The 15,470-nt window shown below is 37.9% G+C and overlaps 1 protein-coding gene across 9 annotated transcripts in view; it reads left to right on the top strand.

The window, feature by feature from the left end:
• C3G (C3G guanyl-nucleotide exchange factor) overlaps positions 1-15,470 on the top strand; it is an 85,537-nt gene that overhangs the window by 13,052 nt on the left and 57,015 nt on the right. For 3 of the 9 annotated variants that reach the window (XM_076531225.1, XM_012295686.2, XM_012295693.2), the window contains one exon: positions 3,810-4,200. The exons of 1 other annotated variant lie outside the window; for it this stretch is intronic. In XM_076531225.1, the coding sequence (XP_076387340.1) occupies positions 4,017-4,200 (184 nt within the window). In that variant the 5' untranslated portion in view covers positions 3,810-4,016. Of the gene's footprint in view, positions 1-3,809; positions 4,201-15,470 lie in introns of those variants that run through there. 5 more of the 9 variants (XM_012295691.2, XM_012295687.2, XM_012295689.2 and 2 more) reach the window with 3 other exon arrangements.

The raw sequence follows: 15,470 nt of genomic DNA, 5'->3' as shown, positions 1-15,470 counted from the left end.
AAAGTTAAAAAAGAAATTTGATTAGACGATTAATGATAGTCTGAAGTATGTAAACATATTCATGGAATTCACATACGTTTTACATACATTGTACTCCGTACAATAGCAGTACTGCGACAGTTAATTCGAAATTTGTTTCAATTTAAGCAAGTAATCAATTGTAAAAGAACATGGAACGCAATTTCACGCGCGGACCGTTTAATTACAATTCACGCGTATATTAAATATTCCCTCATTTTCAACATTTTCATTGCGCGATACAACGTTTTCCGTCACCCCCTCCCCACATTTTTTATTCGCAAACATCGTCCAGGTATTCGATATTAAATTTTCGAACATCGCTGTCGCGATTATTTTCGTAGTCACCGAAACGCCACGATTGAAACACAAGCGAACAGAAATTGAAATGTAAAAGCTCGGGAGACTGAGGATAGGGGAAAGTTGATGATCAAATTTTACGCACGTTGAATATATTTTCGGAGGTGAAGTCGACCGTCTCGTTACGATTCATTTACACTGCGAGTGTTAACATGTTAATCGAACAAGATAACTCGTCATTCGATCAACCTTCAATACTTGTTAGAGTATTTCGTACACGTGTTGGAATAATTGTACTAATTACTGAATTCTGCAGTTTCGTGTTTCATTATTTTTCAGTTTCGAAATTCCCAATTTGCAAGTTCTTATAGTTTCTAAATTTTCAAGCTTTTGAGTAAGTTTCTTAGTTCCTTAGGTTGACAAATTTTATAATCCTCAAATCTTCTAAGATCAGAGACCTTGATTTTCAAATCCGAAGATCTTGAAATACCTAGAATTTCAAATTCCTAGACTTTTAAATCTATAACTATCAAATTATTGCACTTCCAAATCTCTACATTCCCAAATCCCTACATTACCAAATTCTTGCATTATCGAATCCCCACATCCCTTCATCCTCAAATTATTATAATCCAGGTCCCTACATTTTTAGGTCTCTATTTGCCCAAATTGCTACATCCCCAAATCCATATATCGTCAAATCCCTACATCTCCAAATCTCTACATCCCCAAATCCCTACATTACCAAATTCTTGCATTATCGAATCCCTACATCCCCAAGTCCCTACGTCCCCAAATTCCAACATCCCCACATCCCTTCATCCCCAAATTGTTATAACCCAGGTCCCTACATTTTTCGGTCTCTATTCGCCCAAATTGCTACATCCTCAAATCCATATATCGTCAAATCCCTACATCTCCAAATCTCTACATCCCCAAATCCCTACATCCCCAAATCCCTCTGTCTCCAAATCGATACATCCTCAAACTACCATATTTTCCACTTTCTAAGTTTCAAAATTCCCCCCAAATAAACTGATTCAAATAATAAAATCGACTTAATAGAGCTCATAATTAAGTCTAGAGCGATTTCTTGTCGATTCCTAGATATAAGTCGTTCAAATCACTAGTGGTCCATCGAACTCCGAAAATAACGGAACGGCTTGGGCGCGACAGGAAGAGTCGAGCGTAACTGGGTCGCAAGTTCATCAGTGCTAATTATTATTAATCAGGAAATCTCGTCCAAGCACGAAATTCTCGTGGATTTGCATGATCGCAAGGCCATTGAAGGACGTTAAATAATTGGAACGCTGTGTCGTTAGAAACTGAAATTGTACAGGCACTTGTTTCAACCCTTATCAGAGTTCGTTGCAATGCACGGTGCCAGGGAAAATTGTAATTTACCTTTCTGATAAATTTATAGCTCGAAGTCGTTTGAAGTTTCAAAATTTAATGGATTTTCGCGCTCGAGGGTTTATTACTGTTTCTCAAAGCAGAACCTTTGAACCTTTAACATGTCTTGTATCAGTAAAATGTAGATTGGCAAAAATATATAAGGTGTTACCCTGCAAATATTCTTTTAAACTTTTTTTGGTGAGGTGACTACAAGTGGGAGAAAAATTGTGAGTGTTATAGGTAACACCTTATATAGTCGCGTTCGACTATTTTTTTTTCCTAATCGTTTCACACTTATTTTACCAGGCGGCCAACGAGGCCATGTTTCTTCGTCAAAGGCTCGTGTGCATAAATATTGCCATAAAATTCGATAATTTTGTGAGAACAAGCAAGCCAGAAAAACGGTGGTCCTTGTGCCCAGTCCAGCGTGGAACGAGTTACACGATCGACCTCCTGGTTTCCTATAGAATCATACTCGTTGCTCGGAAAACAGAAAAAGCGATGTAGAATCGCGACAGGTGGAGAGAATGGGGGTGGACTTTTCGCTCCAGTAATCGTGGATCGTTTGTCGTGAAAACTGATGGAACCTTGGCCAACTCTTCGAGAGTCTCGTAGACGTATCTTTGCCTTCTTGATCACTGCATTTTTATCATTCGTGTTACCTTTATTGGATCATTCCGAACCTTTCGTTTCCACGTATTGAAAGGGTTTTATCTCATGTGAGATGTAGACATCATTTTTTAATGTTTAAACACTTTAACGTTTAAAACATTTTATGACGTTTAATCATAAATTACATGATGCAGAAGTTATTTTTTATTAATTTTTAATTCTTGCTGTATCACAATTTTTCTTTGTATATATTTGTGGAGGAATACTTCTGGTATTTGATTATTGTGGTATGACAGAATGCACATTTGTAATTCAGTATTTTCTCATGAATGATTTACTCACGAAATTTGAAGTAATTATGCTTTTAAATTATTTTTGCGTACCAAAGAGACTAGGAACAGATTCGAAAATAGACATCCTGGAACCTGGGTACTCTAGTTTGGTGTAGTACTCGAGCTAAATGTATCTCGTACATAATCATCACGATTATATTTAGGTATAACCTCATCGTTTGATGTAATTTCAATACCTATGTTTTTCTAATACCACCTTGATCACAAAGTACTTTTGAATATATTCTTTATGTATTATTTTAATGACGCATTTCAGAATGGATTACTGGCTGTTATTATAATTCCCGGAGATAATTAGTATTTTAAATAAATTTCGATAGTTGTATCTCGTTGTTGTCTTATTGTCACTTAGCAATGTTATCTGTTTGCGTGAACTCGTAGTCACTCGCTAAATATACTATTCGTGAGATCATGTCCAATGACATTCTCTTTATGATACTCTCAAGAAACTGGCGTCTTCATATTTCTCGATAGTCATCATCGATAACTATAGTTTGGCTGATTTTCTGCAGCTTCTTCCATGCGCGACGCTATGATTGCTCAGCACTTTCTTTCCTCGTAATATTAATAGTATAATGCGTTTTATTTGGCTTGTTTGATACAGTAATCTAATTATTACTCGCTTAGTGTATTCGACGGACTTGCAACTCATGTTACGCGTAATTTAACACGTATTAGTAGACTTTGGGTAGCCTTTGAATTATCTATTTATATAGCGATGTTTACTCGTAGTTTTCATTTCATGCTCTTTTCATTGCTGTGAGATTGTTAACCTAAACTGAAAGTTGCGATTCCTATAAATAGACTGAACAAAATAGTCATGCATTTCACTAGTTAACAAAATATTTCGAAGGGTAGAAATACGGAAATTTAAGAAAATTTGAAATTTAGAGAAATCCGTGCATCAAACGAACTAATGCATTAACAATAACATTACATGAAGATCACTAATTAATTATTTAACAGCTTCGAGTCTAAATCCTTGAATTCCAAGAACTAGATCTGAAAATCCCATCTTACATCTTCTAATCCCCAGTTGCTTAAATTCATAGATGTTCAAACGTCTCATCTCAAAATCCGAAAATCTACATATTCCTATAGCAAAGTTTTAAATTTCTGAATCGCTACAAGCTTATGCAGGTGAATGAAGAAATAAAAAGAAACTGGTGCACGAAGATTATTAATTAATTATCGAACAGTGTTATCAAGTGAGTGAGCGCAAGTGCAACATGAAGACGAAGAGTACTTGGTTAAAAAGCGAGATACTGAATACGCGTGTGACGAATCGCGTGGAGGATCCGTGTTTCGAGAATCGATTACTCAGTGTGGTGTGAGAAGATGCCGCAATACGACGACAGTTTCCTCGATTCGCCGATTTTTCGGCGACGCACGCGTAGCTACGCGGTGCACAAGCAATTAGTGCCGAAATCGAAGAGTTTCATGACGGCCACACCTTTGCTGCTGGCCGTGACCAATCACGCCAGGACCCTTTCCGGTTCCATATCGACCTGCAGCTTAAAAGGTAATTGGACTAAAAATTCAGGTTAAGGGCGTGGGTCTGTATTGAGCACGGTTAAATAAGCTGAAAGCGGCTCCGTCCGTCGAGAGCAGTCCGCTTTGAACGTTCCTTTATTAATCGAAGAAATTCGGTCGCGGATTTCATTGCTTTTCCTTTCGACTCTATATAAATTCCCTATAGACGTTATGTAATGAAAAGAACGTTCATTACGTGGCTCCTAATAACCGTAAGGTCGATGCAATCTCGATAATTGAGTTATGAAAACAATCGAATCCATCTTAAAGAAGGATAATTAACAGATCAACAGATTTATAATGTGCAGAGTTTTGTAGACTATTTTTGTATGTACACAGTACGTACTAAAGAAAAAGAAAATAATTAGTTATTTTGTAATAATAGATGAAATATTCCAAACTGAAACTTGGACTTCGGAGTTAGGTTTGCGAATCGAACTCGATTGCATCCGTCCAAACACTATCGAGACTCGTGTACAAATACTGCATCCTCAAAATATCTGGCTACAGTAATTGAACTTAATATAACAGCGTTATGGAAGCAAGTCTGGCCGCACTAAATATGCTATCCCCCGAGTGTGCTGCACGTGAAAGCGACTCGGTCGTTAATTACCCATTCGTGCTGTCAATCATATTAAGCACCAAACCCACGACATGGTACTACCTCGAGCTATTAACACCTCCCTGTTACTACAACTTGCACACTATCGTCCTCAACACCCATTCACCCGCCCATCCCGCTGGATATGCACATAACGTATACACAACCTAGTGATTTCCCTCTGGGCTACCGCTGCCGCTACAAATTGCTATGTTCTCCGCTGTATTCTACAATTGAGGCGTCCAGAGAACGCGATCTTAATCTTGGAACAAATGGACGCTGTTCGACTGGTCTACCGACCCGCGGACAACGATTAATCTTTCACTTGGGGAGATAAAAAACCACCCTTTACACCTTTGCTCTCCCGCGGGGCGAGTCGTTAGATCACGCTGACGAGGGGGTGACTTTTAAAAATCGAATTAATTCGTCCGCTGGATTAAGCTGCGAGGGTTGGAAGCTTCGCTCTTGGAAGTTCACAGGCATTTTTCATTTCTTTAGAAATTTTACTTCAGAGTTTTAAACTCTTTCATTAAAAGATTCTTAAGTTTTAGAATCTCTTGATTACTAAATTTTTATATTTGTGGATCGCTGGATACGTAGATGGGTAGATGGATAGATGGGTAGGTGGATAGGTGGATAGGTGGATAGGTGGATAGGTGGATAGGTGGATAGGTGGATAGGTGGATAGGTGTATATGTGGATACGTGGATAGGTGGATAGGTAGATAGATGAATAAGTGAATATGTGGATAGGTTGATAGATGGATACGTGGATAGGTGGATAGGTGGATAGGTGAATATGTGGATACGTGGATAGGTGGATAGATGAATAGGTGAATATGTGGATAGGTGGATAGGTGGATAGGTGAATATGTGGATACGTGGATAGGTGGATAGATGGATATAAGGTTAGATCCCTAAACTCCTAAATTTCTAAATTCCTAATCACATAACTCCCTAAATCCTTAAACTCCAAGCCCCAAATAGCAAACCCCAAAACCCCTCAACCTCTAAACCCCTTGACGCCAACTCCATAAACCCCAAAACCTAAAAATACAGAATCCTCCAATCCCAAATCACCAAATCCCAAATTCCCAAATGTCTAAACGCAGAAATGCAAACGTGCAAAAATAAAGGCATTGTTGAAAATTGTACATCGAGCACGGCAAACGTAATCAAACTAAATCAAACCACCCCGAATAACACAGGAGGCTCCCACGGTTGATTAATAATCAACTCGCGGTTCAACGAGCCTTCGAAACGAATTTCGTACGGTTCGGTTTAAATTTTCGACCGGACACCGGTAAACTTTATCGCTGGCACTAATTACCGCTTGTACTTCATGTTTATTAATGTTGACGTTACTCGCGCGCGAGCTGCCGCGTGTTTACGGGCCGCGGCGTGCAAACGTTGCGGTCGCATGATAATGACTGAATCCGCGTATTTATGAACGGGGCCAGAATTCGCTCGGAAATTTCTCGTATCAAAAGACCGTGTTTCCCGGTGATAGCCTGACACCCAGTCCCGCCGGATATTGCCCGGGGGCTGACACGTCGGGGACAGGGTAAACCGGGGCTGTTGCACGACACGGTCAACCAGCGTGCACGTGACAGTGACCGATGAACTTAGAAAATCTCGTTTGCCATCGAGAAATCGTGTCGTCTAATTTTCTACAACGTTGCTCGCTGCTATAACCCACGTTTTAACCCATCTGCGGTGGATGTTCGTTATCTAACCTGAAGTCTGCCTTATTCGAAATCCTGCACTTGATATACCATCTACACGGTGATTATTATCACTGTATATTGTTTCGGTACCTATGTGAACATTTACAGGTATGTATCGTTCATGTGGAACAATATTTATAATAGGAGATTCATACTTATTTTATTTGTGCAAGTTTAAAAATTTTTCACTGATGAAGAATTACACAGTTCATAGAATACGCAGAAAGTAGTACACGTTTATGTGTTATGTAGTATATGTTCATTTCAAATTAATGTAATATTGAAGACATAATATTATGACCAATTTCTCTTTGAATAAATTTGTGGCCAGTTGTAAGTTCAATTAGTAATATGCTTAGTGATCAGATTCCTTTATGTCCTTGCTTCATATATGAATAATTAATGTTCCTTTCAAATTGATGTAACATCAAAGACATAATATTTTGACCAATTTCTCTTAGAATAAATTTGTGGACAGCAGTAAGTTCAATTAGTAATATGCTTAGTGATCAGATTCCTTGGAGTCCTTGCTACATATATGAATAACTAATGTTCCTTTCAAATTGATGTAACATCAAAGACATAATATTGTGACCAATTTCTCTTAGAATAAATTTGTGGACAGCAGTAAGTACAATTAGTAATATGCTTAGTGATCAGATTCCTTTGTGTCCTTGCTTCATATATAAATAATTAATGTTCCTTTCAAATTGATGTAACATCGAAGACATAATACTGTGACCAATTTCTCTTTGAATAAATTTGTGGCCAGTTGTAAGTTCAATTAGTAATATGCTTAATGATCAAATTCCTTTGTGTCCTCGCATGAATAAATCTTTCCAATTATAATCCACGTCACAAAACGTTCGAAAGTTCTTGTACGTCAGAGCTCATTATCCAAAAGCTTCTTGAATTTTCTTCAGACGTAACAGCTTAGTAACAGGTACGCTATGAAAAGACACGCGACTTTCGATAAAGAGCACGCAGCCTTTACGTCAAATTAGTTCATTTGTATTCATGGCTAATAAGAATAAGGACGCGCAGGTTTATCAGAACGCTTCAGCAGCTTTCGCGTCTCTCTTTCTCCCGAAATGAATGTATTTCTAGAGAAAAAAAAAGCCAGGGCGGTGTAATCTGCATCCACAGAGACGGTACCCAGTCAGCGTTTTCATGAATAGGAATTTTCTGTATGAAATAATAATCATGTCTGTAGCGAAAGAAGCTTGAATCCCTTTTCACGTGGAACCGGCAAACGTGTAATTGAATCGGTGGGTGAATAAGTTTCATAAAATTCAATTTTTCATACGTGCCTCCGATTTTTACCTCTTTTAGAGACCGATGTGGTTTTCGAAAATGGGCGATTGACGATGATTTTGAGAGACGGTTTATTTCAGCTCGGATTTTTTCCTTGACATATTTTTATTCGCTTTACGCATGAACTGACGGTTTTATTATTTTTTTAAATGGAACGGGGCTGCAGTAGCTAAGCTCCTCTTTTTATTGGAGTAGACTGACATGTCTTCGGTGGAAATTTTGCAGGACTTGAAAATGGGAAGATAACGGATTTATAAGTCGCTTATTGCAGGTTGAAAATTTGTATTTTTATAGAGTAACTGCATTAATAGTGTATATTATAACTCACTTTGCATTAGTATAATTTTTTTAGCAAGCAGCGGATCTTCAAATGATTTGAAAGAAATTGATAATTAATTTCATAATAAAATTTTATTGAACAAAATTTAACTATTCAAGATGAACAAATAATTGACACGTTAAGTTTGTTAAAAATTTTTTATTAGGACATTCATGGATCAAGAATACAATTACCAGACAAAATGAAGCATAATGTATATTTTAAAATAAAAATATAAAATTTAATCGATAGACTGAAATACTATATTCAGATAATAATATTATAAATCTAAATGAAAAAGAAAATGAACAAAATCTCGAATCGAACAATAACAAATTTTCGGTAATGGAAAACTAAATTGGAAACAAATATACAAGATATTAATAATTTAGTATGAAATTGGATCGTAGCGTGTTTCAATCTGGAACCACTCGAAGGCAAATAAATTTACCCCCATACGGATAGCAATTTGTTGTTCACACAGGTATAAATTACGCGTTCTTCTCGTATACGAGTATTTAACGCGTCAAGTAGAATCGTAGGAGGGCTAGCTTGTTTTACGAGGGTGGTCCTACACGCCAGAGGGTGTAAACCACTACTTAATCAAGACGTTACACGAGAGTTCTCTTCGCGAGAGTTCTCAGCCTCTTTTGCCCTCGGGGCTTGGCCACCCCTTTCAGTATCATCGATCCCCGATAGATAAAAGGCTCTGAATCATGTGTACTCGAAAACTAAGCTGCCATTCGCTTTCTCAGAAACTTTCGTCAAATTACATTTTCTACTATAGCCTTCACTGCTTTTTGTACCCTCTTTCTTATCTTGTTCATTACGAATTGTTTGTTACTCAAATAACATCGTTAAATTTTTTGGAAGGGTGACTTACTTTAAATGAAAGAAAATTAGTAAAAAGACAATTAGAGTTAGCTATCATATTAGTAAATTAAAAAATGTAATTTATAGCAATTAAAAAAATATTGTACTTCTTTTTGTTAATTTATTTACAATAACTATATGATGGATTAAGTGTGAAGAAATGCAATAAAATCGTCATGAAACAACTCAGAATAATCAAACCCATCCCCAATAAATTGCAATGAAGTCTCCTCTCAGACTTACAAAATTATATTTCATTTTGAATTATACTTTTACCAAAACTTGCTATAAAAGAACAATTTCCAATAATAATTATTTTACTATTAATAAATTGCAACATGATGCAAAATTTTCTAAAAATATCCTCCGCAAAATCTTCCCAAGGACAAAGAATCGAACTAGTATCCCCCGAGAATAGTTACTGTTCCCACCCTTGCGAAGCCACAGGCAAAAGTACTCGCGGCAACGTTCCACCCTTCAGTCCCCCACATGCGACCTGTCGAAGCCACCCCCTCCAAGGCACGTTCCTGAGCCGAACACCCCCCAAAGGGACGCGCGTGAATGCACTTTACCAGCGAAATATTCTCCTCTTCTCGCCTGAAATTTATCGGTGGTACGACGTTAAGCCCCTTTCACGCGGAAAGCGGATTTCTTGTCATCTTTGCCCGTCGTCGTCGTAAGAGAACCCTTACATCTACCCCCTCTTTCGCGTTGTAAAAGAGTCGAGTCGATCCCTGTCTCGAGATTTACGAGCGAAACTTTTACGAATAAGCATCTTCACCTGACGCCTCCAAATTCATTACCTGGAGACGTAGCACTACGACTTCATCGAGGTTCGGAATTTTTTGAAATTCGTACGAAATTTTTTCGTCAAGGTTTTCATGTTTGAAAATTTATAAATATCGTAGGTTGTTAAGTTTGCAAGGTTTGATGACTGTTACTTGGGCAATTGTAGATATAATTTTTTGAGTTTGAAAATCTGAAAAACTCCATATTCCTAAATCTCCACATCCCTCATCTCTCTAAATCCCTATCTCCCATTCCCATATCTCCAAATCCCTGAGTTCACAAACTTCCAAACCCCAAATCCAAACTTCGAATCAACCCCTTGAAACATGACATCCCCAGTGAACGCAGCTAGTAATTACGTAATTAAAAAATTAGCATTAGAAAGAAGACAATTATGGCTTAATGGTATTCACGTTTCGTCCTCGCAATTTAGCAGCGAGCAATTGCAGGTGGCAATGGTTATCGCCGCACCCTGTATATCACGTCTGCAAGGTCTTGGGACGTGTTCGAGGGTCGAAGAAATGTGAAATTCCTCGCGAAGGGCATGGAGAGGGTAAACGGGAAGGGAGAACTGTGGCGGCGGTAAAAATAAATGGGAAAAAAAGGAGTCTGTGTGCCTCCATGTCCTTTCCGCCATTTTCCTTTTACCCCTTTTTCTCTCTCCCCCGGTCCCTTTTTCCCCCCTTTTTTCTTCTTTTCCCTGCATCCACCCCCCACCCTCTTCGCTGTTACGCGTGCTCGGTTCTTCGGTCGCAGTCGATTCTCATTCATGCAAGAACTTCCAGCCAAGTGAATTTTTGCTCCGCGGATGCAAAACGAGATGTAGACGCTGATAGAGCGACCTCCGAGGGGGTGGTGCACCTCTTCTTGCTTGAAAGAAGGCGAAACTTTTGATACGGATAAAACGGATCCATGAAATAGAAATAACCTTTTTCCTGTCATCCGTATCACTCGGCATCGTTCCACATTCGCTGCCGAGCTTTTCTACGGCACTCGCATTACGCCTCGCGCTTTGTATCTTCTTACATTTGCAATAACTTTGTCCCTTTCTCGCCATTGTGAGAACTTTGTCGCGCTCTACCGCCTCATACACAGTATGTCGGAAAAATAACTTTTCAAATAAAAAGAAAAGAATTATTTTGTCAAGATTAATTTTTTTATTCAAAATATACCGCTGGGCTCACACGACGTTAACATAGATTTTATTTCGTTTTGCGGAATCACCCTTGTCACTTGTTTCAATAGATGGCACTAGTTTGCTTAAATATAAAAAGTTCCGTTACTTTTCCGACACACTATTTGCAACCTTTTCTCCGACGTCCTATTATCCTGGACTCTGTATCTTCTTACATGTGCACATTTGCAGTAACCTTTCAACTGTGTTGCAACAATTTTTTCTCTCATTTCCGCCATCTCACGTGGTATCGTCAATGATATTTTTTTGTGAAACTAAACATTCATTTTTCCTCCAGATGTCGTTTGAGGAACAACGAGGTACTTACGTATCTGTCTCGATTCACGGTATTATATTCGCGTGGACTAATTAAAAATTCCTTCGGTCGGTCGACGTTGAAAAACGACGTAACCAAATGAGCAACGTGGTTGCTCGTTAAAAAATGGGGGGTGGTGGGTGTGCACCCTCGTGAGTTGTGTCAAAGGGGCGCGAAAGAAAAATATCAGAGAACTCGTGTCGAGCCAAGATCGTGCGGTGGCATCTCATTAGTCCGCGGGATTCTCTGCTACGCTAATGAGATTAATTATCCTGACCGGTTGTCTGTGTCTCGAGCAGCACAAAGAACGGGCACCTGGCGAAAAATTTGCGATAAACAATCGTCCGACCGTGACGAGACACTAATTTGACGAACTACACGATCGATTAATTGCTCGCGGGCTGCGTTTCGTTCGATTTGCGAAACGCAGCGGGGAATTTAATTCGAGGATTCAATCGAGTGCCGGCTGATTGTATTTTTCCTTTTTACCTTTCCTTCTTTTTTTGCGAACGGAGGGAGATTAATTGACGCGGTTAGAATGGTTACTAATCGATCGAACATCGTGTAAATACCGCGGTGATCGATAGCGGTATCGATACTTAATTCTTGCTTCTTTAATTAGTTTCTTTTAATTTTAATTGGGTTCTTATAATTTTTATTTAACTCTTACAATTTTAGATATTTGCTTCTTCAAATATTAATGTCTAAATTTTTACATTATCAAATTTTCAAATTTCTGGGAGTTGGAACTTTCGAGTCAAAATATATTTTTATTCTCAAATTTCAAATTTTGATATTATCTAACTTCCAAAACTCAAAATTTGCAAACAAAATTTTCAATTTCTCAAATTTCCAGATCACAAAATTTTCAATTTCTCAAATTTCCAGATCACAAAATTTTCAAATTTCTCAAATTTGCAGATCACAAAAGTTTCAAATTTCTCAAATTTGCAGATCACAAAAGTTTCAATTTCTTAAATTTCCACATCACAAAATTTTCAAATTTCTCAAATTTGCAGATCACAAAAGTTTCAAATCCCTAAATTTCCAGATCACAAAATTTTCAAACCCCTAAATTTCCAGATCACAAAATTTTCAAATTTCTCAAATTTCCAAATCACAAAAGTTTCAAATCGCTAAATTTCCAGATCACAAAAGTTTCAAATCCCTAAATTTCCAGATCACAAAATTTTCAAACCCCTAAATTTCCAGATCACAAAATTTTCAAATTTCTCAAATTTCCAGATCACAAGAGTTTGAAATCCCTAAATTTCCAGATTACAAAATTTTCAAATTTCTCATATTTGCAGATCACAAAAGTTTCAAATCCCTAAATTTCCAGATCACAAAATTTTCAAACCCCTAAATTTCCAGATCACAAAATTTGGAAATTCCTCAATTTCCAGTATATCCCTAGAATATCCCAATATCAACCTAATTTACCCTAGTTATCCCCAATTATCCATAATTTATCCCTAGATTATCCCTAGATCAGCCCCAATTTATCCCTAGATTATCCCTAATTTGTCCCCAATTTATTCCTAATTTATCCCCAATTTATCTCCAATATATTCCCAGTTCAGTATGATAAACAGTCCAAAACGAAACAGATATTAACAAAAGAATTTCGTCCGCAATTTTCGATGATCGCTCGAATAGCATGGTTTACCAACCGATCGATAGCGGATGGAACATTGCTCGAATTCGCACGTGCGAACATAGAGGGGGCATTGCATAGTTGCTGCAAAACTGTATTGCTTGATATGCGTGCATATTTATACGCGAGCAGTAATGGCAGTGACCCCAGGCATCGTCAGATTTGCATAATTTCTGCAATTCAATGCGACGTTGGAAATAAAAGGAAAAAGCGTGACGAGTAAACACGCAGAGATTAACGGCTTTTTTTCTGATTGCATAACTTTTGCTGAACCGCGAATAAATGAATTTTCAGTTCGATCGATTACCTCTGATGGCGTCAACATTTCTTTTTATTCACTTTAAATTATTGCGGAGATACATTGTTTCTAATACTGTTTTGTTGAAAATGTTAAAATAACAGTGTAAATTTGTTCTTTCATTTTATATATGTAAAAAGCTTGCAGAATATCTTGTGAAATATTTTATTTGAAATGAAAAGTCTCCGTTTCAGAGATTACACATTTTTATCTCGTATTATATTCCGGACCATGTAACTTCATTATTTAATATTTGCATTTAATTTCGTTCCACCGCGATACTGCACCGTAATTCCGATTGTTCCAAAAACGCGAAGACTTTTTATCCTGACAATAAAAATACGACCACGCCGTTGCTTGATTCTCTCATTCAATTCCAATTTAATACCGCAGTACTACTGCTCTAGCGTAATTACGGTTATACGAAAACGTACAGACTCTTTTATACTGCCATAAGCGGATAGGGTTTCGATCAGTTCGGTTCGTACGTGGTCTCGAATCTCGTTCCACCGATATAAGGCTCGTATACACGAGAAAATGAGGGACAGAATGTCGTTGCACCCTTGCGGCGTGAGCCGATATGGGAAATTACAGTTTATTGAACCTTTTTTTATGATCGTTCAAGTTATTTAGCTTTAGCCTTTTCAGCCTTAATATTATCGGTCTAATAGTTACGATTTTTAAATTTTTGTTAAAATATATAGTTACATATTCTAATTTAATGTGTATTAAACTTTAAGTATTAGTAGGAGAATAACAAAACAGTAAAATAATAGAGACACAAAATATTAATCCTTTGCATATGGTTGTCTCCTTTGAAGAGATACATATTTTAAGTCCCAAAATAAATTTTTTAGTATACGGGTTAATATTAATATTTGTATTTATTTCCCTCCACATTCTTTTTTCCCAAAATGAATTTCTGTTCAGACAAACAATGTCGAGGGCGTTAATTAACCTGTGGCATAATTTCGTGGCAGTTGTTTAATCATGCAACGTCCCGGTATCATTAGGCAAGAAAATGAAAGATAAACAGTCGCCAACATAGAAAGTCTAAGGTAAGACACGGTGAATTAAGATGGCTAACGAGTTATACACGTTAGGTAAAAGCTTGCGGAGCGACGTGAACCGAAATGAGAAGCGGGTGAGCCTTTGCTTTGCTTTCCTCTAAGCGTGCAACTAAAACTGCATTAATTAGCAAGATGGTGGCTCTCCCGGTGATGTAACGATGCCTTTTCTCTGTAGACGTTTTGCTAAGTCAAGGAAACACCCGTTCCAGCGTAGAAACGTGGCTCTTCAACGTCATTAAACCAAGCGGCATTAAACACAGACGCCATTAAAGGGTTTTGCTTGTTCCTTCTCTCTTTCATTGAAAGCCACTCGCGCATTCCCTTTGATGCGTTCCCCGCGATTAACGGGACAATCGATACGATTTTTATGTGTCCCTCATTCTTTACCTTTTTGTTCGGAGAAAAGAGAGGAAGTTAATCTTCTTGCTGCCCGCCACGGAATAGGAGATCGCTGGTATGGTGGTAATCGGTTTAAACGTGGTTTTAGCTACATTTTTAAAGCTCCGTTTTATTTATGAGACGTATCGGACGATTTGTGACCGACGATCAGTTTTTGCTCCTTGTTCCGTGGCTTTTATACGGATTCTTGCGGTCGGAATGGAAATTTCTTGTTTTAATTAACAACGAGTTTGTACAGGAATTCTGGAGTTAAGATTAATTACGAATCTGAGTTATTGTCAATTTCTGTTGTAAATTATCGGAATTTATTAATCCTCGATGAGAGGTATCTGCACTGAGTATTTACCTTACAATACAATTCTTGCTATGCAGCTAGCCAGTCAGTTCAATAACGATGAGATGTATTCGTATAATATTCTACAGGGTATCTCACAATCGGTGTAGATCCCTGAAATGTAGCTGATGTGATTCCCTTTGCAAAAATGGGGTTCGAAGCTTCGTTTTTGAATTATTAAGAAAAAACACGAAATAACCAGAGCGCAAGATTACACATGCGCAGACGCGAGAGCGACAGCTTCGGATAACGCGTAGTTATCCAACGCGTAGTAATGCAACGCGTGGTAATTCAATGCGTGGTAATCCTACGCGTAGAAATACAACGCGTAGTAATACAGCGTGTGGATATCCAACGCGTAGTAATCTAGCGCGTGCATATTCAACGCG

The sequence above is a fragment of the Megachile rotundata genome, chromosome 4, assembly GCF_050947335.1.
Source record: "Megachile rotundata isolate GNS110a chromosome 4, iyMegRotu1, whole genome shotgun sequence".
Classification (NCBI taxonomy): domain Eukaryota; kingdom Metazoa; phylum Arthropoda; class Insecta; order Hymenoptera; family Megachilidae; genus Megachile; species Megachile rotundata.
The sequence above is the reverse complement of the archived record's forward strand: the minus strand, read 5'-3'. Positions and strand labels throughout refer to the sequence as shown.